The sequence below is a fragment of the Oncorhynchus mykiss genome, chromosome 3 (assembly GCF_057628025.1).
Source record: "Oncorhynchus mykiss isolate SJ-2025 chromosome 3, ASM5762802v1, whole genome shotgun sequence".
In the NCBI taxonomy this organism is placed as follows: Eukaryota; Metazoa; Chordata; class Actinopteri; order Salmoniformes; family Salmonidae; genus Oncorhynchus; species Oncorhynchus mykiss.
In genome coordinates, this window is record NC_143024.1 from 14,888,347 (window position 1) to 14,910,000 (window position 21,654).

Genomic DNA, 21,654 nt, shown 5'->3' on the forward strand with positions numbered 1-21,654 from the left:
ACATTCTAAGGTTTGTACCATTCACAGCTAAAGTTGCCAAGTAACTCTAAATCTAATGAATAGGACCTGTTTCAAATGTTCACTTTTACACTCAACATAGCCACTTCATATGCACACTCACTCTGGAATGGGAAAAATATCCTTTCTATTTTATTCAGTTAAATTCTATTCTTCTAACTATTAAATCATATATACAATAATGGTATGGGACTTCTAAGCATATCTTGTCAGTTAAATGAACAAGCCTACAGCCTATGGCATGGAGCATAGCCACATAACATACAGTAGAGCAACTCAGATTCTGTTCTTCTGGAATACTTTTTACTCAGATCATAGTGTTTTTTTACTAAAATAAATAATGGATTTATTGTGATGGTGTAAAATAAATTGATTTATTAGACTTTTTAAATTTGGATGTTCCGAAGACACACATCAACTTGTTTATGTTAATGAACTGTCAACTACCGTGAGACCGGCAGTCTTTTGCATGACAATAACCGTCTGACAACATTTCATTACCGCCACAGCACTAGGCAAGACAAACTATTTAAGTGCCTTTGAACGGGGTATGATAATAGGTGTCCGGCGCATTGGTTCGTGTAAAGAACTGCAAAGCTGCTGGGTTTTTCACGCTCAACAGTTTCCCGTGTGTATCAAGAATGGTCCACCACTCAAAGGACATCCAGCCGTTTTGATACGTATACTGCATCTCTACCTGAATATACGATCTAAGTTATTGATCATTGGTGTTCAGCAGTCATAAAAGTTTGCCTTATTTACTTTAAAGAACTACTAAAATTGTGATTTTGTCAGACAGCATAGGCAGCAGCTCTATACAGATGAAATGATGAATTGGAATGAAATAATAAAGTCATCAAATATAACAAATGTAACATACACAACAACTGAAATATGTTATTGAAGTAAAGTACTGTGAATCCATGATGGTTAATAAGGGATCAGCAGTAATGGACAGTCACTACCATCATGGGACTTTTATTCATTGTTTTATTCTGTGTTACAGCATTCAACCCACATACTACATTTAATGTTAAAACATTTTACCGTGATTTAAAAAATAATGATGAAACCGAACTGACCTCAAAAAGCACTAATCCCTCAGCACTATTTTATTTCACCTTTATTTAACCAGGTAGGCAAGTTGAGAACAAGTTCTCATTTACAACTGCGACCTGGCCAAGATAAAGCAAAGCAGTTCGACACATACAACGACACAGAGTTACACATGGAGTAAAACAAACATACAGTCAATAATACAGTAGAAAAATAAGTCTATATACGATATGAGCAAATGAGGTGAGACTGCGTCGGCAGTAAAACCGGTCCGAATAGGTGATTGTAGCCCAGGAGTGGCTGATGGAACTCTTTAGCTGGCTAGCTCCAGAATAATTTATGTTTGCTCCGGGACCGACGTTGGCAATAGTCACTCGGATAGCAGCTAGCTAGCTGCAAGATCCAGGTGTAAATGTCCAGAGCTTGCGGTACAAATCTTGGGATATTTAGAGAAAATAGGTCTGGTATGCTCTGGTCTGAGTCGCGTTGTACAAAACTGGCTTTTCGAGCTAAAGGATAGCTGATGACCACCAACCATGGTTAGCTGAATACTAACGTTAGCCAGTAAACTGACACTAGCTTCTGGCTAGCTTCTGGATAGCTTCTGGCTAGCTTCTGGCTAGCTTCTGGCTAGCTTCTATTGTGGATTTCCGATTTGGGGTGAATAATACTTTTTTTTTTTTACTTGGTGAGGTGGGTTGCAGGAGAGTGTTTTGAAGTTGAGATTTTTTGAGAAAAAATATATATAAAGATATGCGAAGAAAATATATAAATATATATATACACGGGACACGACAAGACGAGGACAAAGAGGACTTCACTCCCAGGACCCTGAGTTTCTCCTGATCCACCTATACTGACCAGAAAAATCTCCAAGCATTCGTTGTTAAAGAACACACATCACAAAGTATCACAACGCATCACATTGTCATGAAAAACAAACAAAAAAATAGACACCCGTCCCTCAGTGGAGGCTGCTGAGGGGAGAACGGCTCATAATAATAATGGCTGGAACAAGCTTATGAAATGGCATCAGACATATGGGAACCAACCTCCTGTGCTGTCCCTACCTCCCTCATCTCTACTCCTCCTGTGGTCCGGCTGCAATTCCCCTCCTGGTCAGCGGGGTGTAGCGATGAGCTGGTAGTGACGCGGCACGTTAGTGAAACTGCTGAACTCTGGGCTGAGGTCAATGCTGTCAGGTCCTCCAGGGCAGGAGAAGGAGAAATGTTGCAGCAGAGACACCAGGAACAGAAAGATTTCCATACGAGCCAGAGACTCTCCCACACAGGCACGCTTACCTGCAGAGAAAGCCAAGAAGGCGGGGTTCTTCTGAAAGTTTCCGTTCTGATCAAGGAAGTGATTGGGATTGAAGGTTGTGGGCGTGGCCCAGTGGTCCTGGTCTCTCAGAACAGAGTGCAGCATCGGAAGGATCACGGTGCCCTGAGGGATAGTGTACCCTCTGAATGAGATATTCTTGGTGGCATAGTGCGGGAGGTTCAATGGGGCGATGTCCAGGAAGCGCTGCACCTCGTGGATGACGGCTTCTGTGAAGGGGAGGGACTTCCTGTCCTCCATCTGAGGGACGCGCTGTCGGCCAATCACTGTGTCGATCTCCTGCTGAACGTGCTCCTGAATGTTGGGGTATTTGAGGAGCAGCATGAAGGCATATCTGAGAGTGGTGCTGGTGGTCTCTGTTCCTGCAAGGAAGAGGTCCAACACTGTGGACACCAGGTTCTCGTAATGGAACTCAGAGGAGGACACATCCTTCTCCTGGTTGAGTCTGGTGAGGAAGCAGTCTGTGAAGTCTCTAGGGTTGCCTGGGTCAATGGTCTCCTGGTGCTCGTGGATCTTTTTCATCACAAAGCCTCTCAACTCGTCCATCTGGCCGAACACAACTTGCTGCCGACCAGGCAGGTGTTCCATCAGCCAGGGGAAGATGTTGTACAGCTGTCCACAGGGGCTGCTTCCAAAGCGCAGTACAGCTGAGATGATGTTGAGCAAGTGCAAGAAGTTGTCATCGTCATAGCCGAAGCGCTGGCCAAACACCAGGGAGCAGATGACGTTGGACACGGTGCGACTCAGGAATGGATGAGGATCGAAGGGCACGGCTTTAGTGGCGTCCAGACTGTCTATGAGGTGTTGGCTCTCCTCCTGTACCCACTCCTCCATCCTCTTACGGCCCATCCCAAAGTCTCTCAGTGTGGTCAGGGTGAAACGACGCAGCTGGCGCCAACGCTCCCCATTACTGATGGCCAGGCCGTATCCCCTGGTAACAAGGACCAGGAAGGGGACAGGAGCTCGTCCTGTGAAATCCTCAGCCTGGTCCACCAGAGCCTCCTTGACTGCCCCGTACCCCACCAGCACCACGGCTCGCTGGGGCCCAAGATACACTGTCATCACTGGCCCATACACACCACTCCACTTGGTGAGGGTCTTGAAGGGGGCCTGTTTGTCAATCTGAAGCAGGTTTCCTAGAAGCGGCAGGGCGCAGGGTCCTGGGGGTAGATGGACATGTCTCTGTCTCCTCAGCCTGAACAACCACAGTAGAAGCAACAACACCAGGCCTCCCAACACCACGCTACTACACATCTCCATTGTTCCAGCCTGCAAAACAAACAACGTCTCATGTTAATGTTCTTCTTCTTATGTAGTACCATATTGCATCACTCACTCCTAAATTGTATCCTTCTGCGCGGCAGGATGCATTCAGAGTAAGAATTTTCTGATTAGTCCTCTGTACCGGGTTATGTTGCGGCTGACCCCCCCTTAAATAGCTGCAGCGGCACTACTTCCACCTCTTCTCTTTCTCTGCGCATTCCTGAGATGATTTTCTAGGTAAGAGCTGTCTGTCTGTATCTTAGTGTATAGGGCAGACGTATACCCACAGCTATTCAATAGCTTAGAGCAGCTAGCTAGCCTCTCCATCTAGGTGCTCTGTTGTCCCCCTCCAACCCCCATCCTCTTTTCCCTTAGAAACTCACATACAGCTCTATTACACTGCCGGTGTTACACAGAGAGAAACTACCATGTCCAGTATGGTGTTTCGCTGTGAGAAAGGCAAGGTGTCTCTGTCCACAGGCAGCGGCCTGCGTCTCAGAAGGCGGAGCCCAGCAGTCAATCTGAAACACACACTGCCAATGCTGCCGTCCCATACATAGAGACATTAAACACTGGACACCTCCTTTTATACTGTAGCTATACTGGAAATATAGGAATACATTCTTAGAAAAAAGGTGCTATCTAGAACCTGAAAGGGTTCTCCGGTTGTCCCCATAGGAGAACCCTGTGAAGAACCATTTTTGGTTCCAGGTAGAACCCTGTTGGGTTCCATGTAGAACCCTTTCCCCAGGGTTCTACATGGAACCCAAAATAGTTATACCTGTAACCAAATAGGGTTATCCTACGGGGACAGCCGAAGAACCCCTTTGGAACCATTTTTTCTAAGAGCGTAGATTATTAAATACAAATCCCACAGAACATTTTGATACTATGTGCATTAATTCCATTAACTGGGAAATGTAAAATATTAAATTCCAAAGGTCAAATGTTTTTAAAATTATAATTCACTTCCAATTTAAAAAAAATAAAAACGGTCTAATTTCAATTCAAGTCAAATTCCATAACTGAAAAAAATACAAAATTGAATTTAAAACAATTCTCCACTTCAGGAGTGAATTCAAGAATTGAAATGGAATTTCTAATTAAATCGGAATTGACTCCTGGACTAACCTGAAAATCCTTACTCGGAATGTATCCTGCGGCACGGAAGGATACCATATTGGAGTGATCCAATAGCTCACATAACCGTGTTTACATACTTAATCTTCGTTGTTGTTGTTTCTTCTTTAACCCACCTATGTATCTTTAGTGTTTTCCTTCTCTCTGTGTTGCTCTCTGTCTCTGTTGCCTGCCTGACTGTGTGTGTGTGTGTGTGTGATGCAGATGTTTGCAGAGATAAGGGTGTGTGTTGGAACTTACTGTACTGGAACAGAAGTGAACAACGGATTATGTGATTGGCTGCTGAGTCGTGCTGACATACTTTACACAGATTGCACCTTCACCCCAATCCCTTCCTGCTTTTTAGAATCTGAGGCCAACATTAACAAAGCAGATGACAGTGCAGAAATCACCAGGAATGGAAAGGACTAATATCTAATACTTTGTCTGTCTCGGTTTTAAAACTTTTATTTGTATTTCCCCCAGGAAAATGTTTACTGTTTTAAACATAATTTCCTGCAATTCTGCGTATTTTGACATGACTATAGGCCTATGACCAGGGTGGAAGACAGGTCAGATGTATTCAGGACGACTTCGTTACTGGACAGTGAGGTCTAGAAGTATTTGGACAGTGACACATTGTTTGTTGTTTTGGCTCTGTTCTCCAGCACTTTGAATTAGAAATGATACAATGTCTATAAGGTTAAAGTGCAGACTGTCATCTTTAGGGTTTTCACCCATATCAAACTGTTTAGGAATTACAGCACTTTTTCTACATAGTCCCCCCATTTTAGGGAACCAAAAGCATTTGGACAAATGTATTTATAAGTGTATTAAAGTAGTCAAAAGTTGTGTATTTGTTCCCATATTCCTAGCACGCAATGACTACATCAAGCTTGTGTCTCTACAAACGTGTTGGATGCTTTCGCAATTTGCTTTGGTTGTGTTTCAGATCATTTTGTGCCCAATATAAATGAATAGTATTGTAAACACTTTTATTGTAAATAAGAATAGATATATGTTTCTTAACACTTCTACGTGAATGTGGATACTACCATGATTATGGAGAATCATGAATGAATCGTGAACAATGATGTGTGAGAAAGTTACAGACGTACAAAGATACTACCCCTTACCCGGTTCACTTCCATGCTCACCGAAGACCTTGATAGAATATATCTATTCTTATTTACAATAAATGTGTTTACAATACTCCATTCTGCTGGCTGTTTGAGACGCTTTAGAAGCCAAGTTCTCAGGGATGTGCCCCTCAGATTGCTGATTGACGATTAGACGCCCAATTCGCCCGCCTCATTCTCACAGACTTATCCAACTTATTAGGACATTTTTCGTTGTGTGCAAAAAACCCAACCATACTATAAACTTCACTAAACACTAAAAGGTTGATCAAAAAGGAGATGAGTAAAAATGCAGTTGATAGCTTGATACTGTTACTGTCTTTACACCTACGAACAAACTCACGAGGACGGACACGAAGGCTGAGCTTGGCTTTGTATTTCCCCACCGTGTGACCCAGGAGGACACGAAGGCTGAGCTTGGCTTTGTATTTCCCCACCGTGTGACCCAGGAGGACACGAAGGCTGAGCTTGACTTTGTATTTCCCCACCGTGTGACCCAGGAGGACACGAAGGCTGAGCTTGGCTTTGTATTTCCCCACCGTGTGACCCAGGAGGACACGAAGGCTGAGCTTGGCTTTGTATTTCCCCACCGTGTGACTCAGGAGGACACGAAGGCTGAGCTTGGCTTTGTATTTCCCCCACCGTGTGACTCAGGAGGACACGAAGGCTGAGCTTGGCTTTGTATTTCCCCACCGTGTGACCCAGGAGGACACGAAGGCTGAGCTTGACTTTGTATTTCCCCACCGTGTGACCCAGGAGGACACGAAGGCTGAGCTTGGCTTTGTATTTCCCCACCGTGTGACCCAGGAGGACACGCAGGCTGAGCTTGGCTTTGTATTTCCCCACCGTGTGACCCAGGAGGACACGAAGGCTGAGCTTGGCTTTGTATTTCCCCACCGTGTGACCCAGGAGGACACGAAGGCTGAGCTTGGCTTTGTATTTCCCCACCGTGTGACTCAGGAGGGCACGAAGGCTGAGCTTGGCTTTGTATTTCCCCACCGTGTGACCCAGGAGGACACGAAGGCTGAGCTTGGCTTTGTATTTCCCCACCGTGTGACTCAGGAGGACACGAAGGCTGAGCTTGGCTTTATATTTCCCCACCGTGTGACCCAGGAGGACACGAAGGCTGAGCTTGGCTTTGTATTTCCCCACCGTGTGACCCAGGAGGACACGAAGGCTGAGCTTGGCTTTGTATTTCCCCACTGTGTGACCCAGGAGGACACGAAGGCTGAGCTTGGCTTTGTATTTCCCCACCGTGTGACCCAGGAGGACACGAAGGCTGAGCTTGGCTTTGTATTTCCCCACCGTGTGACCCAGGAGGACACGAAGGCTGAGCTTGGCTTTGTATTTCCCCACCGTGTGACCCAGGAGGACACGAAGGCTGAGCTTGGCTTTGTATTTCTCCACCGTGTGACCCAGGAGGACACGAAGGCTGAGCTTGACTTTGTATTTCCCCACCGTGTGACCCAGGAGGACACAAAGGCTGAGCTTGGCTTTGTATTTCCCCACCGTGTGACCCAGGAGGACACGAAGGCTGAGCTTGGCTTTGTATTTCTCCACCGTGTGACGTTGACTGTACGACGTTATTGGATTGTTTCAGAAGATAGAGCTGATTTGAAGAAAACCTAAAGCCCAACTTTTAGAACAACATTACAATATTATTAATATTGATTTAAGAGTTTGTAATTTGTAATGTTTTCTTTTGGTGCTCTAAGTTACTATTAAAGGTGTTTCCGGCATTGAGAAATAGGTGCTACACTCACGTTGATGTGAATCGACATGTTTTCTGTTCTGTGCTATTAGTTTGTGTGTCTTGCTCTCTGCAAAACGCTGGTCATTTGGTCTTAGGAAGCTTTTGTAGGCCCGCGGATCAATTTCCCAAAACGAAAGAAGAAAAGAAATCGGGGTCTCAACTTACTGAGACTTACTACTTACTACTTACTACTGAGACTAGGCTACTTAGAGTTAGAATTGTAGAAAAAACAAGGTGCCATTTCTAAATGTGGTTGTGCATCAGCAGTTATCCTCTTGTTATGTCAGTCACTGACAGTCATTCAATTAGCCCATGTCCGCTAACCATTTTAGGTTGGTAAGTTAGTCTAGCCAGCAATCTAAACTTAGTAGTAATCATGGTCGAATTATGGGTAATGATTTAATGAGTTGGGGTGAGCTGTATGCCTCCCCCAGTGCTATAATTTGGTTAGTTAGTTGTTATAGCGGGTTAGTTTAATGAGTTGGGGTGAGCTGTATGCCTCCCCCAGTGCTATAATTTGGTTAGTTAGTTGTTATAGCGGGTTAGTTTAATGAGTTGGGGTGAGCTGTATGCCTCCCCCAGTGCTATAATTTGGTTAGTTAGTTGTTATAGCGGGTTAGTTTAATGAGTTGTGGTTAGCTGTATGCCTCCCCCAGTGCTATAATTTGGTTAGTTAGTTGTTATAGCGGGTTAGTTTAATGAGTTGGGGTGAGATGTATGCCTCCCCCAGTGCTATAATTTGGTTAGTTAGTTGTTATAGCGGGTTAGTTTAATGAGTTGGTGTGAGCTGTATGCCTCCCCCAGTGCTATAATTAGGTTAGTTAGTTGTTATAGCGGGTTAGTTTAATGAGTTGGGGTGAGCTGTATGCCTCCCCCAGTGCTATAATTTGGTTAGTTAGTTGTTATAGCGGGTTAGTTTAATGAGTTGGGGTGAGCTGTATGCCTCCCCCAGTGCTATAATTTGGTTAGTTAGTTGTTATAGTGGGTTAGTTTAATGAGTTGGGGTGAGCTGTATGCCTCCCCCAGTGCTATAATTTGGTTGGTAGAATATATTTCTATTCTGATTTCAGATTTAAATAGCAGAGAAGTAGACTAAGTTTTTCTGTACGTTTTTGGGAAAGGCGTCAATTCTGAAAACAGATGTTTATATTAACAGTTTTGCACTTTTCATGTAGCCTAATTTGGGCCAGCTAATATTCTTTCCACCGATCACGCAACATTATGGACTAAACGTTCAAATCCTGTTGCTGCAAGATTATTTCGCTTCGGCGATACTGGTCAAATTACGATCCTACATCTGTATGTGTAAGACACAGTAACTGAGAATAACTGGTATCAGGCTTTGATTTATGAAACACCATGAATGATACCGAGACGCAACTGAAAATGGATGGTTCACTCAGTAGGCTTTGTACACTAATTGAGCAGACTGACAGAGATGAATTTGTTGTGTAGAGATGTGCACAGGAGAGCACTCATACAGGATCCCAGAACCCATCATGTGACTAATTACCTTGATTTTTGTTATCCATTTAGGCGGTTCATAATTGATGCTCCTCCAAGTTAATATTTGCATAATTAGAACATCTTGTTTTTTTACCCATTTCAGATTCGTGTAAATGTTTTCAAGGATCAAATGAAGTGTCGTCATCCTAGAAAATCAGATTAGATTCAGCAATTTATATTTTCCACTTTTTGAATTTCAAAGCATAGATTTGTGATTTGTTTGTGATTTTCCTTTGGAATGCTTGTAATTAGTGGGAGTGATGGGAGGAGAAGGTGCAGAGACAGATAGAGTTTCTGCTTTCACAGGATGCAGATTATCTTATTGTCATGACTCATTATTGGGCTGTGGTGTCAGAGGCTCCTGGTGTGGATGTGTCTATGAGTCATCTGATAGGATGCTGAGGAATGACTCTTCTAAGGAATAATAATGCTTAGAGTTGACTTTGTGTTGAGAGTCAATCCAAACACGTACTGTGTGATCATTTAGTTGTGTTGATGATGTTTTGATAATCACTATTTGTAGGTGTAGCCTTATAATTGATAAGGATGTTCCATTTTTCCTACCCTCAGTCTTTATTTGTTGTTAGTAACTTTCTTCTTACCAAGACATGTAGGAGTCCTTACCCTTTGTATCTCTCTCTCTCTCCACTCTCCAAGGCTAAACCACTAAGGAAACTCATCCAGCAGACCTTCAAACAGTTTGCCAACCTAAACGATGAACAGAGCATTCACAAGTTCTTTGAGATCCTGTCCCCCATTTACAGATTCGACAAGGAATGTTTTAAATGTGCCCTTGGGGTAAGTAGGCTAGTGATAGAGGTTTCACCATCCCACTGTGATAACGCTTGGCTGTCCTCAGGGAAACCCTGGCTGGCAGGGTTCCAGATAGGAAGAGCTCAGCTCAGTAGTCTTCATGACGTGTTTCACAGTGACACCTGCTGGGCATATCAAACACTGTTGCTTCTTTCATCTGTCTGTCTGTCTGTCCTGCCTGTCTCTCTGTCTGTCTGTCCTGCCTGTCTGTCTGTCTGTCTGTCTGTCCTGCCTCTGTCTGTCTGTCTGTCCTGCCTGTGTCTGTCTGTCCTGCCTGTCTCTCTGTCTGTCTGTCTGTCCTGCCTGTGTCTGTCTGTCTGTCCTGCCTGTCTGTCCTGCCTGTCTCTCTGTCTGTCTGACTGTCTGCCTGTCTGTCTGTCTGTCTGTCTGTCTGTCTGTCTGTCTGTCTGTCTGCCTGTCTGTCTGTCTGTCTGTCTCTGTGTCCATCTCTCTGTATTCTAGTCCAGTTGGATTATCTCTGTGGAGCTTGCCATTGGACCTGAGGAGGGCATCAGCTACCTGACAGACAAAGGCTCAACTGTGAGTACTGCTGAGTTATCAAGCCTTTCCTTGATTCACCTTTTATTCACATTCTTCTGTACATTTTGTACAATTACATTTCCTACCCAATTCAGGTCTTATTCAGTCGTTTCGTGACGTTCAGGCTAGCCAGGAAGATGATAACCACCATGGATGTTTCATTCTGTGCTTTCTGTTCTGTCTGTGTTTTCAGCCGACACATCTGGCCAACTTCACCCAGGTACAGACCATCCAGTACTCCAGCACGGAGGACAAGGTGCGCCAGGGGATGCTGCTGCTCAATGTGGCTGGAGCACCTGAGGTACTGTGTGTGTGTGTGTGTGTGTGTGTGTGTGTGTGTGTGTGTGTGTGTGTGTGTGTGTGTGTGTGTGTGTGTGTGTGTGTGTGTGTGTGTGTGTGTGTGTGTGTGTGTGTGTGTGTGTGTGTGTGTGTGTGTGTGTGTGTGTGTGTGTGTGTGTGTGTGTGTGTGAGAGCATGTATGAATTCAGTAACATGCCCTGCAGTGGCCTCAGTGAAGTTATTTCCAGCACTGTGGCTGGTTGACAGATGAGGAACTCTGAGCAGTAAACACTTGATTGACCACTAAGGGATTCTCCTAGGGAAGGAGACGCACCCCTGATACTAGCAAAACATACTCCTCCCTGCATGGGTTCTTTGATGGACTGTGTGTGTGTGTTCGTCCTCTCACTTCTCTCCTTTGATGTGCTGTGCTTTGTCCTAACTGGAGGTCTCAGCTGGAGGAGGTAGCCCTGCTGATGAAGCCTCTTTGTTGTCTGTCTGTCTGTCTGTCTGTCTGTCTGTCTGTCTGTCTGTCTCTCTCTCTCTCTGTCTCTGTCTCTGTCTCTCTCACTCCCTCTTGGAGTGACACCAAACACGTCTGTCTGTCTGTCTGTCTGTCTGTCTGTCTGTCTGTCTGTCTGTCTGTCTGTCTGTCTGTCTGTCTGTGACTGTCTGACTGTGTATCTGTGACTGTCTGACTGTGTCTGTTTGACTGTCTGTCTGACTGTGTCTGTTTGACTGTCTGTGTGTGTATCTGTGTGTGTCTGCAGCCTCTGACGGTGACCACAGCGTCTCTGAACACAGCAGAGAACATGGCGGACCTGATAGATGGATACTGTCGCCTGGTCAACGGAGTCTCCCAGTCCTTCATCGTCCGTGTTCAAAAGGGTACGCTAACACTGCTGCTGACACCTTTACACTGAGTGGAGGGCTTTTACACACACCCACAATAACAACAGGATCTGGATAATAACAAGGCTGACACAGAGAGAGAGGGAACGTCTGAAACACTAACACTGCTGCTGACACCTTTACACTGAGTGGAGGGGTTTTACACACACCCACAATAACAACAGGATCTGGATAATAACAAGGCCGACACAGAGAGAGAGGGAACGTCTGAAACACTAACACTGCTGCTGACACCTTTACACTGAGTGGAGGGGTTTTACACACACCCACAATAACAACAGGATCTGGATAATAACAAGGCCGACACAGAGAGAGAGGGAACGTCTGAAACACTAACACTGCTGCTGACACCTTTACACTGAGTGGAGGGGTTTTACACACACCCACAATAACAACAGGATCTGGATAATAACAAGGCCGACACAGAGAGAGAGGGAACGTCTGAAACACTAACACTGCTGCTGACACCTTTACACTGAGTGGAGGGCTTTTACACACACCCACAATAACAACAGGATCTGGATAATAACAAGGCCGACACAGAGAGAGAGGGAACGTCTGAAACACTAACACTGCTGCTGACACCTTTACACTGAGTGGAGGGCTTTTACACACACCCACAATAACAACAGGATCTGGATAATAACAAGGCCGACACAGAGAGAGAGGGAACGTCTGAAACACTAACACTGCTGCTGACACCTTTACACTGAGTGGAGGGCTTTTACACACACCCACAATAACAACAGGATCTGGATAATAACAAGGCCGACACAGAGAGAGAGGGAACGTCTGAAACACTAACACTGCTGCTGACACCTTTACACTGAGTGGAGGGCTTTTACACACACCCACAATAACAACAGGATCTGGATAATAACAAGGCCGACACAGAGAGAGAGGGAACGTCTGAAACACTAACACTGCTGCTGACACCTTTACACTGAGTGGAGGGGTTTTACACACACCCACAATAACAACAGGATCTGGATAATAACAAGGCTGACACAGAGAGAGAGGGAACGTCTGAAACACTAACACTGCTGCTGACACCTTTACACTGAGTGGAGGGCTTTTACACACACCCACAATAACAACAGGATCTGGATAATAACAAGGCCGACACAGAGAGAGAGGGAACGTCTGAAACACTAACACTGCTGCTGACACCTTTACACTGAGTGGAGGGCTTTTACACACACCCACAATAACAACAGGATCTGGATAATAACAAGGCCGACACAGAGAGAGAGGGAACGTCTGAAACACTAACACTGCTGCTGACACCTTTACACTGAGTGGAGGGCTTTTACACACACCCACAATAACAACAGGATCTGGATAAAAACAAGGCCGACACAGAGAGAGAGGGAACGTCTGAAACACTAACACTGCTGCTGACACCTTTACACTGAGTGGAGGGGTTTTACACACACCCACAATAACAACAGGATCTGGATAATAACAAGGCCGACACAGAGAGAGAGGGAACGTCTGAAACACTAACACTGCTGCTGACACCTTTACACTGAGTGGAGGGCTTTTACACACACCCACAATAACAACAGGATCTGGATAATAACAAGGCCGACACAGAGAGAGAGGGAACGTCTGAAACACTAACACTGCTGCTGACACCTTTACACTGAGTGGAGGGCTTTTACACACACCCACAATAACAACAGGATCTGGATAATAACAAGACCGACACAGAGAGAGTGGGAACGTCTGAAAAACAGTGAGCAGACATTCCCCTTTTCCTCTATGTAGTGGACGTGTTCAGACTGACATGCTGCTGTGTTGTGTACTGTGGACAATGGACATGACTGTGTTAGAGCAGTGGTGGAAAGAGCTCCAGACTCCACTGCTCTGAGGCTGGATTGTAGGGTCACAGATTGATAGATGTAATAGGATTTATTTAACCTTTAGTTATACAGGTGTGTCCATGAAGAACACATTGTTATTTACAATGACGACCTGTCAAACACATCAATACACATCAATTACACGATACACATCTATATACACATCAATTACACGATACACATCTATATACACATCAATTACACGATACACATCTATATACACATCAATTACACGATACACGTCTATATACACATCAATTACACGATACACATCTATATACACATCAATTACACAATGCACATCTATATACACATCAATTACACAATGCACATCAATACACATCAATTACACGATACACATCTATATACACATCAATTACACAATACACATCTATATACACATCAATTACACAATGCACATCTATATACACATCAATTACACAATACACGTCTATAGTCACATCAATTACACGATACACATCTATATACACATCAATTACACAATGCACATCTATATACACATCAATTACACAATACACATCTATATACACATCAATTACACAATGCACATCTATATACACATCAATTACACAATGCACATCTATATACACATCAATTACACAATGCACATCTATATACACATCAATTACACGATACACATCTATATACACATCAATTACACAATGCACATCTATATACACATCAATTACACGATACACATCTATATACACATCAATTACCAAATACACATTTATATACACACCAATTACACAATGCACATCTATATACACATCAATTACACGATACACGTCTACATTCATATCAATTACACGATACACATCTATATACACGATACACGTCTACATTCATATCAATTACACGATACACGAAAGCAAACCCAAAACCCAAAAGGTAAGACATAATCATATGAAACATACACATTGGTCAGTAAGTGAGCCCACATTCATCCACGACTGCATATTTTTGTAACAGATTTTCATTTCAGATTATAGGTGTGGTGATAATGTTGTAATTGGCATAATGTTTTTCCAGTAAGACTCTTCTCTGCTTTAGGCTCATAAATGAAAGAATATTACATATTTGATGTCTCATATTATGAAATGATATTAATAATGATGCATGTGTGACTGTGGGCATTAGAATGGATCCTGTTGATGGACTGTAACTGTACTGCTAACCCTACATATAACTCCCTCTAACAATCACCAACAGAGGGAGAGAGAGCGCTACCTTCCATCCCAAAGTCCACCCCGAAGTAAGTACATGTCTCTCTCTCTCCTCTATATCTCTCTCTCCTATCTCTTCTCTCTCTATCCTCTATCTCTCTCTCCTCTATATCTCTCTCTCCTATCTCTTCTCTCTTTCTCCTATATCTTCTATCTCTGCTCTCTCTATCTATCTCTCCTCTCTCTCTCCTCTCTATCTCTCCTCTCTCTATCTCTCCTCTCTTTATCTCTCCTCTCTCTATCTCTCCTCTCTATCTCTCCTCTCTCTATATCTCCTCTCTATCTATCTCTCCTCTCTCTATCTCTCCTCTCTATCTATCTGTCCTCTCTATCTCTCCTCTCTATCTCTCCTCTCTCTATATCTCCTCTCTATCTCTCCTCTCCTCTCTATCTCTCCTCTCTCTATCTCTCCTCTATATCTCTCCTCTCTATATCTCCTCTCTATCTCTCCTCTCTTCTCTATCTCTCCTCTCTCATCTGGAAAGTTTCTTCTAGGCAGCATATCATGTTTCAGTCAGGTGCTCTGAAAACCAACACAAGCCTTGCTCCCCTCCTACTGCTTCTTTTTGGCAGAATCATGAGGAATTTCTCTGACCCTGTTTTGAGTCCCCGCCCCTCTGACCCCCCAACCCTTTAACCATATCCTATTGGAAGTGCTGATGGGCCTACTTATCGGGATCCCCCTGCAGCACCCCTGCCAAACATGCCCTGCCAGTGAATGGAATGGTCCTGGAACTGTCTGTAACAGAGCCCAGTCATAGTGCCACAGTGTGGACAGGCCAGTCTGTCTTTCTGTTCTGTTGTCTGGTGACTGGAGAAACCATCCTTTCACAGGGAAATGTACAGCACTCATCTGTTCAAACCTGTATTCCACAGAGTCTCCAACCATGAGAAGCGTCTGGATGGGGGGGTCCGGACAAGGGTTGCATGTGTCTCAGGTAGGACCTTCTCACTCTCTCTTTTCACGTCTCCTGGGTTTGGGGTCGGAAGAGGTTTGGGGTCAGATGAGGTTTGGGGTCAGATGAGGTTTGGGGTCAGATGATGTTTGGGGTCAGAAGAGGTTTGGGGTCAGAAGAGGTTTGGGGTCAGATGAGGTTTGGGGTCAGAAGAGGTTTGGGGTCGGAAGAGGTTTGGGGTCAGAAGAGGTTTGGGGTCAGATGAGGTTAGGTATTGTACTGGGACTGTGAAGCTGTTGATACGTTGTCTTGTTGGTCTTTGCCATGGTAACAAAACAGTTTTCCACACAGAAGCCTTTACTGAAATGAGTATCTGCCATGTTAACTATCCCATAATTGACTGGTTTATTAGTGCATGCAGTGGTGACAGACAGGATGCAGAGATGTCAGTAGAATACATCAGTCAGCTAGATGTCTGACATGTGCTTTGATATGAGCACTCTGATGCTCCGGTGGAGCTGAACACATAGTATGAGTAGAATAGTGAAAGTACATATGCCTCCATCTTCCTACACAATGTTCACCACATCCTAGTGGGCTGTTGAAGCACCATACAAGCTACATTACATTTTATAGTCTTCTGGTCCTATCTGGCAATGCCTAGGTTGAGTCCCAAATGGGACTATTTTTTACCAGGTTCTATAGGGATCTGGTGATGTGGTTTGTTGGTTATCTAGCTGATATATTGGTGTAGTCTGGCCTAGATTTAGGTTCACATTTTTGGGGGGGGGGTTTAATTTATTGGTACCTGTAAAACATCACTATGAATCAACCATCAGTCTGTTATCAGACGGCTCTATAAAACATCACTATGAATCAACCATCAATCAGACGGCTCTATAAAACATCACTATGAATCAACCATCAGTCTGTTATCAGACGGCTCTGTAGAACATCACTATGAATCAACCATCAGTCTGTTATCAGACGGCTCTATAAAACATCACTATGAATCAACCATCAGTCTGTTATCAGACGGCTCTATAAAACATCACTATGAATCAACCATCAGTCTGTTATCAGACGGCTCTGTAGAACATCACTATGAATCAACCATCAGTCTGTTATCAGACGGCTCTGTAGAACATCACTATGAATCAACCATCAGTCTGTTATCAGACGACTCTGTAGAACATCACTATGAATCAACCATCAGTCTGTTATCAGACGGCTCTGTAGAACATCACTATGAATCAACCATCAGTCTGTTATCAGACGGCTCTATAAAACATCACTATGAATCAACCATCAGTCTGTTATCAGACGACTCTGTAGAACATCACTATGAATCAACCATCAGTCTGTTATCAGACGGCTCTATAAAACATCACTATGAATCAACCATCAGTCTGTTATCAGACGACTCTGTAGAACATCACTATGAATCAACCATCAGTCTGTTATCAGACGGCTCTGTAGAACATCACTATGAATCAACCATCAATCAGACGGCTCTATAAAACATCACTATGAATCAACCATCAGTCTGTTATCAGACGGCTCTATAAAACATCACTATGAATCAACCATCAATCAGACGACTCTATAAAACATCACTATGAATCAACCATCAGTCTGTTATCAGACGGCTCTATAAAACATCACTATGAATCATCCATCAGTCTGTTATCAGACGACTCTATAAAACATCACTATGAATCAACCATCAGTCTGTTATCAGACGGCTCTATAAAACATCACTATGAATCAACCATCAGTCTGTTATCAGACGACTCTGTAGAACATCACTATGAATCAACCATCAGGACCAGACAAGACCAATGGCACAAATTACACCCAAGGTTACATTTCACCAGCCAGCCAAGTACTGTCTGGCTCTGGCAATACATCCTCACCCCACAGCACCTCATCTATCAACTTAACACTGTGTCAGTGGGCACAGGCCTGTGTGTGTGTGTGGACGTGTTTAACTATTTAACTAATAGTAAACAAACAAACATTTGAACAACTGGGGGCATATTGTTAGTCTCAACAAGGTCAAAGGCTATTTCTAGGAGGTTTAGGGTTAAGATTAAAATTAGGCTAGGGTACGGATTATTATAATATATATATTTTTAACCTTTATTTAACTAGGCAAGTCAGTTAAGAACAAATTCTTATTTACAATGACGGCCTATCGGGGGAACGGTGGCCTTGTTCAGGGGCAGAACGACAGATTTTTACCTTGTCAGCCAGGGGATTCGATCCAGCAACCTTTTGGTTACTAGTCCAATGCTCTAACCACTAGGCTACCTGCCACCCCAGGGGTTAGGGTTAGGGGTTAGGGAAAATAGGATTTTGAATGGTACTGAATTGTGTGTCCCCACAAGGTTACTGTAGCTGTGCAAGACTGTGTGTGTGTCTGTGTGTGTGTGTCCTCTCCATCCTATCTCTCCAGTTTAAATGTCACAGAGCTCTTCCCCCAGTCTCTGGCCCACATCACAGTAGAATGTTAATGACTACTGGGTGAGTGTCAGATAAAGAGCTGATTGAGAGGGTGGATGGAGCAGGGAGGAGCAGGGTGGAGCACGGGACAGACAGGCTTGTGTGCATATGGTCCCATTGACACAGCACACTCAGAACGAATAGAGGGATGCTTGTGTGAAACTCGAGTCCCCCCATATGATCATGATGGTACAGGGGAGAAGTCTTGTTGTGGCACCCTATTCCCTATATAATGGCACCCTATTCAGGGCACTACTTTGGACCCTGGTTGAAAGTAGTGCACTACATAGGGAATAAGGTTCTGAAGACCCATGCTAGATATGCTCAGGCATCACTGTAGTTGAATGTATTGTCATGTTGTATAACTCTCTTATTCCCTGTCATTACCTTGTCATTATAACACGATAAGGTTGTACACGGTTCAGTTGAGATAGTTCTGATGCAGAATGTTCTGACCTTTATTTCCTTTGTTTTGTCTTTATTTAGTATGGTCAGGGCGTGAGTTGGGTGGGTAGTCTATGTTTTGTCTTTATTTAGTATGGTCAGGGCATGAGTTGGGTGGGTAGTCTATGTTTTGTGTTTATTTAGTATGGTCAGGGCATGAGTTGGGTGGGTAGTCTATGTTTTGTGTTTATTTAGTATGGTCAGGGCATGAGTTGGGTGGGTAGTCTATGTTTTGTGTTTATTTAGTATGGTCAGGGCGTGAGTTGGGTGGGTAGTCTATGTTTTGTGTTTATTTAGTATGGTCAGGGCGTGAGTTGGGGTGGGTAGTCTATGTTTTGTCTTTTTTTAGTATGGTCAGGGCGTGAGTTGGGGTGGGTAGTCTATGTTTTGTCTTTATTTAGTATGGTCAGGGCGTGAGTTGGGTGGGTAGTCTATGTTTAGTCTTTATTTAGTATGGTCAGGGCGTGAGTTGGGGTGGGTAGTCTATGTTTTGTCTTTATTTAGTAGGGTCAGGGCGTGAGTTGGGTGGGTAGTCTATGTTTAGTCTTTATTTAGTATGGTCAGGGCGTGAATTGGGTGGGCAGTCTATGTTTAGTCTTTATTTAGTATGGTCAGGGCGTGAGTTGGGGTGGGTAGTCTATGTTTTGTGTTTATTTAGTATGGTCAGGGCGTGAGTTGGGGTGGGTAGTCTATGTTTTGTGTTTATTTAGTATGGTCAGGGCGTGAGTTGGGTGGGCAGTCTTTGTTTTGTCTTTATTTAGTATGGTCAGGGTGTGAGTTGGGTGGGTAGTCTATGTTTTGTGTTTATTTAGTATGGTCAGGGCGTGAGTTGGGTGGGTAGTCTATGTTTTGTGTTTATTTAGTATGATCAGGGCGTGAGTTGGGTGGGTAGTCTATGTTTTGTGTTTATTTAGTATGGTCAGGGCGTGAGTTGGGTGGGTAGTCTATGTTTTGTCTTTATTTAGTATGGTCAGGGCGTGAGTTGGGGTGGGCAGTCTTTGTTTTGTCTTTATTTAGTATGGTCAGGGCGTGAGTTGGGGTGGGCAGTCTTTGTTTTGTCTTTATTTAGTATGGTCAGGGTGTGAGTTGGGTGGGTAGTCTATGTTTTGTGTTTATTTAGTATGGTCAGGGCGTGAGTTGGGTGGGTAGTCTATGTTTTGTGTTTATTTAGTATGGTCAGGGCGTGAGTTGGGTGGGTAGTCTATGTTTTGAGTTTATTTAGTATGGTCAGGGCGTGAGTTGGGTGGGTAGTCTATGTTTTGTGTTTATTTAGTATGGTCAGGGCGTGAGTTGGGTGGGTAGTCTTTGTTTTGTCTTTATTTAGTATGGTCAGGGTGTGAGTTGGGTGGGTAGTCTATGTTTTGTGTTTATTTAGTATGGTCAGGGCGTGAGTTGGGTGGGCAGTCTTTGTTTTGTCTTTATTTAGTATGGTCAGGGTGTGAGTTGGGTGGGTAGTCTATGTTTTGTGTTTATTTAGTATGGTCAGGGCGTGAGTTGGGGTGGGTAGTCTATGTTTTGTCTTTATTTAGTATGGTCAGGGCGTGAGTTGGGTGGGTAGTCTATGTTTAGTATTTATTTAGTATGGTCAGGGCGTGAGTTGGGGTGGGTAGTCTATGTTTTGTCTTTATTTAGTAGGGTCAGGTCGTGAGTTGGGTGGGTAGTCTATGTTTTGTGTTTATTTCGTATGGTCAGGGCGTGAGTTGGGGTGGGTAGTCTATGTTTTGTCTTTATTTAGTATGGTCAGGGCGTGAGTTGGGTGGGTAGTCTATGTTTTGTGTTTATTTAGTATGGTCAGGGCGTGAGTTGGGTGGGCAGTCTATGTTTTGTGTTTATTTAGTATGGTCAGGGTGTGAGTTGGGTGGGTAGTCTATGTTTTGTGTTTATTTCGTATGGTCAGGGCGTGAGTTGGGGTGGGTAGTCTATGTTTTGTCTTTATTTAGTATGGTCAGGGCGTGAGTTGGGTGGGTAGTCTATGTTTTGTGTTTATTTAGTATGGTCAGGGCGTGAGTTGGGTGGGTAGTCTATGTTTTGTGTTTATTTAGTATGGTCAGGGTGTGAGTTGGGTGGGCAGTCTATGTTTAGTCTTTATTTAGTATGGTCAGGGCGTGAGTTGGGTGGGCAGTCTATGTTTAGTCTTTATTTAGTATGGTCAGGGTGTGAGTTGGGGTGGGTAGTCTATGTTTTGTGTTTATTTAGTATGGTCAGGGTGTGAGTTGGGGTGGGTAGTCTATGTTTTGTGTTTATTTAGTATGGTCAGGGCGTGAGTTGGGTGGGTAGTCTATGTTTTGTGTTTCAATCAGAGGCAGGTGTTAGTCATTGTCTCTGATTGGGAACCATATTTAGGTAGCCTGTTTTGTGTTGGGGTTTGTGGGTGGTTGTTTTCAGTCTTTGTGTGGCTGCACCAGATAGGACTGTTTAGGTTGTCACGTTTGTTGTTTTGTCATTTGAAGTGTTCAGTTTTGATTATTATTAAATTAAGATGAACACTAACCACGCTGCGCTTTGGTCCTCTTCTTCCACCGACGACAACCGTTACAAGATGAATGTTGGCACCGTGTCTTAGAAGTGTTTGTTTTCCTCTCTTCTCTGAGTGGTCATGGACTTTGTATGACCCTGATAGAATGAAATCTCTCTGCAGACTTTGTATGATCCTGATAGAATGAAATCTCTCTGCAGACTTTGTACGATCCTGATAGAATGAAATCTCTCTGCAGACTTTGTACGATCCTGATAGAATGAAATCTCTCTGCAGACTTTGTACGATCCTGATAGAATGAAATCTCTCTGCAGACTTTGTACTATCCTGATAGAATGAAATCTCTCTGCAGACTTTGTATGATCCTGATAGAATGAAATCTCTCTGCAGACTTTGTATGATCCTGATAGAATGAAATCTCTCTGCAGACTTTGTATGATCCTGATAGAATGAAATCTCTCTGCAGACTTTGTATGATCCTGATA

The 21,654-nt window shown here is 43.8% G+C and overlaps 2 protein-coding genes across 19 annotated transcripts in view; one reads left to right on the top strand and one right to left on the bottom strand.

The window, feature by feature from the left end:
* LOC110520760 (focal adhesion kinase 1) overlaps positions 1–21,654 on the top strand; it is a 151,469-nt gene that overhangs the window by 65,767 nt on the left and 64,048 nt on the right. For all 16 annotated transcript variants that reach the window (XR_016492136.1, XR_016492133.1, XR_016492131.1 and 13 more), the window contains 6 exons: positions 9,850–9,990; positions 10,468–10,545; positions 10,739–10,846; positions 11,595–11,712; positions 14,835–14,877; positions 15,725–15,786. Coding sequence is in view for 11 of the 16 variants with exons in the window: in XM_090221603.1 (XP_090077729.1) it covers positions 9,850–9,990; positions 10,468–10,545; positions 10,739–10,846; positions 11,595–11,712; positions 14,835–14,877; positions 15,725–15,786 (550 nt within the window). In the remaining 5 variants the exon portion in view is untranslated. The remainder of the gene's footprint in view (positions 1–9,849; positions 9,991–10,467; positions 10,546–10,738; positions 10,847–11,594; positions 11,713–14,834; positions 14,878–15,724; positions 15,787–21,654) is intronic.
* Positions 983–5,076, bottom strand: LOC110507312 (cytochrome P450 2F3). Of its 3 annotated transcripts, none has more exons than XM_036966049.2 (2): positions 4,932–5,076; positions 983–3,681 (listed from the first exon to the last, which is right to left on the bottom strand). In XM_036966049.2, the coding sequence occupies exon 2, from the start codon at positions 3,670–3,672 to the stop codon at positions 2,194–2,196; it is 1,479 nt and encodes a 492-aa protein (XP_036821944.2). In that variant the 5' UTR covers positions 3,673–3,681; positions 4,932–5,076; the 3' UTR covers positions 983–2,193. The 3 variants fall into 3 exon arrangements, with proteins under 3 accessions (XP_036821944.2, XP_036821949.2, XP_036821936.2); XM_036966054.2 differs by having other exon boundaries at positions 4,896–5,028; XM_036966041.2 differs by having other exon boundaries at positions 4,807–5,027.

Excerpts from the sequence above, each read along its gene's own strand:
- LOC110507312 (XM_036966041.2), bottom strand. The coding sequence starts at position 4,854 with ATGGTATCCTTCCGTGCCGCAGGATACATTCCGAGTAAGGATTTTCAG. Across the intron at positions 3,682-4,806 it reads TTCCGAGTAAGGATTTTCAG|GCTGGAACAATGGAGATGTG; the intron begins GTTAGTCCAGGA and ends TTTGTTTTGCAG.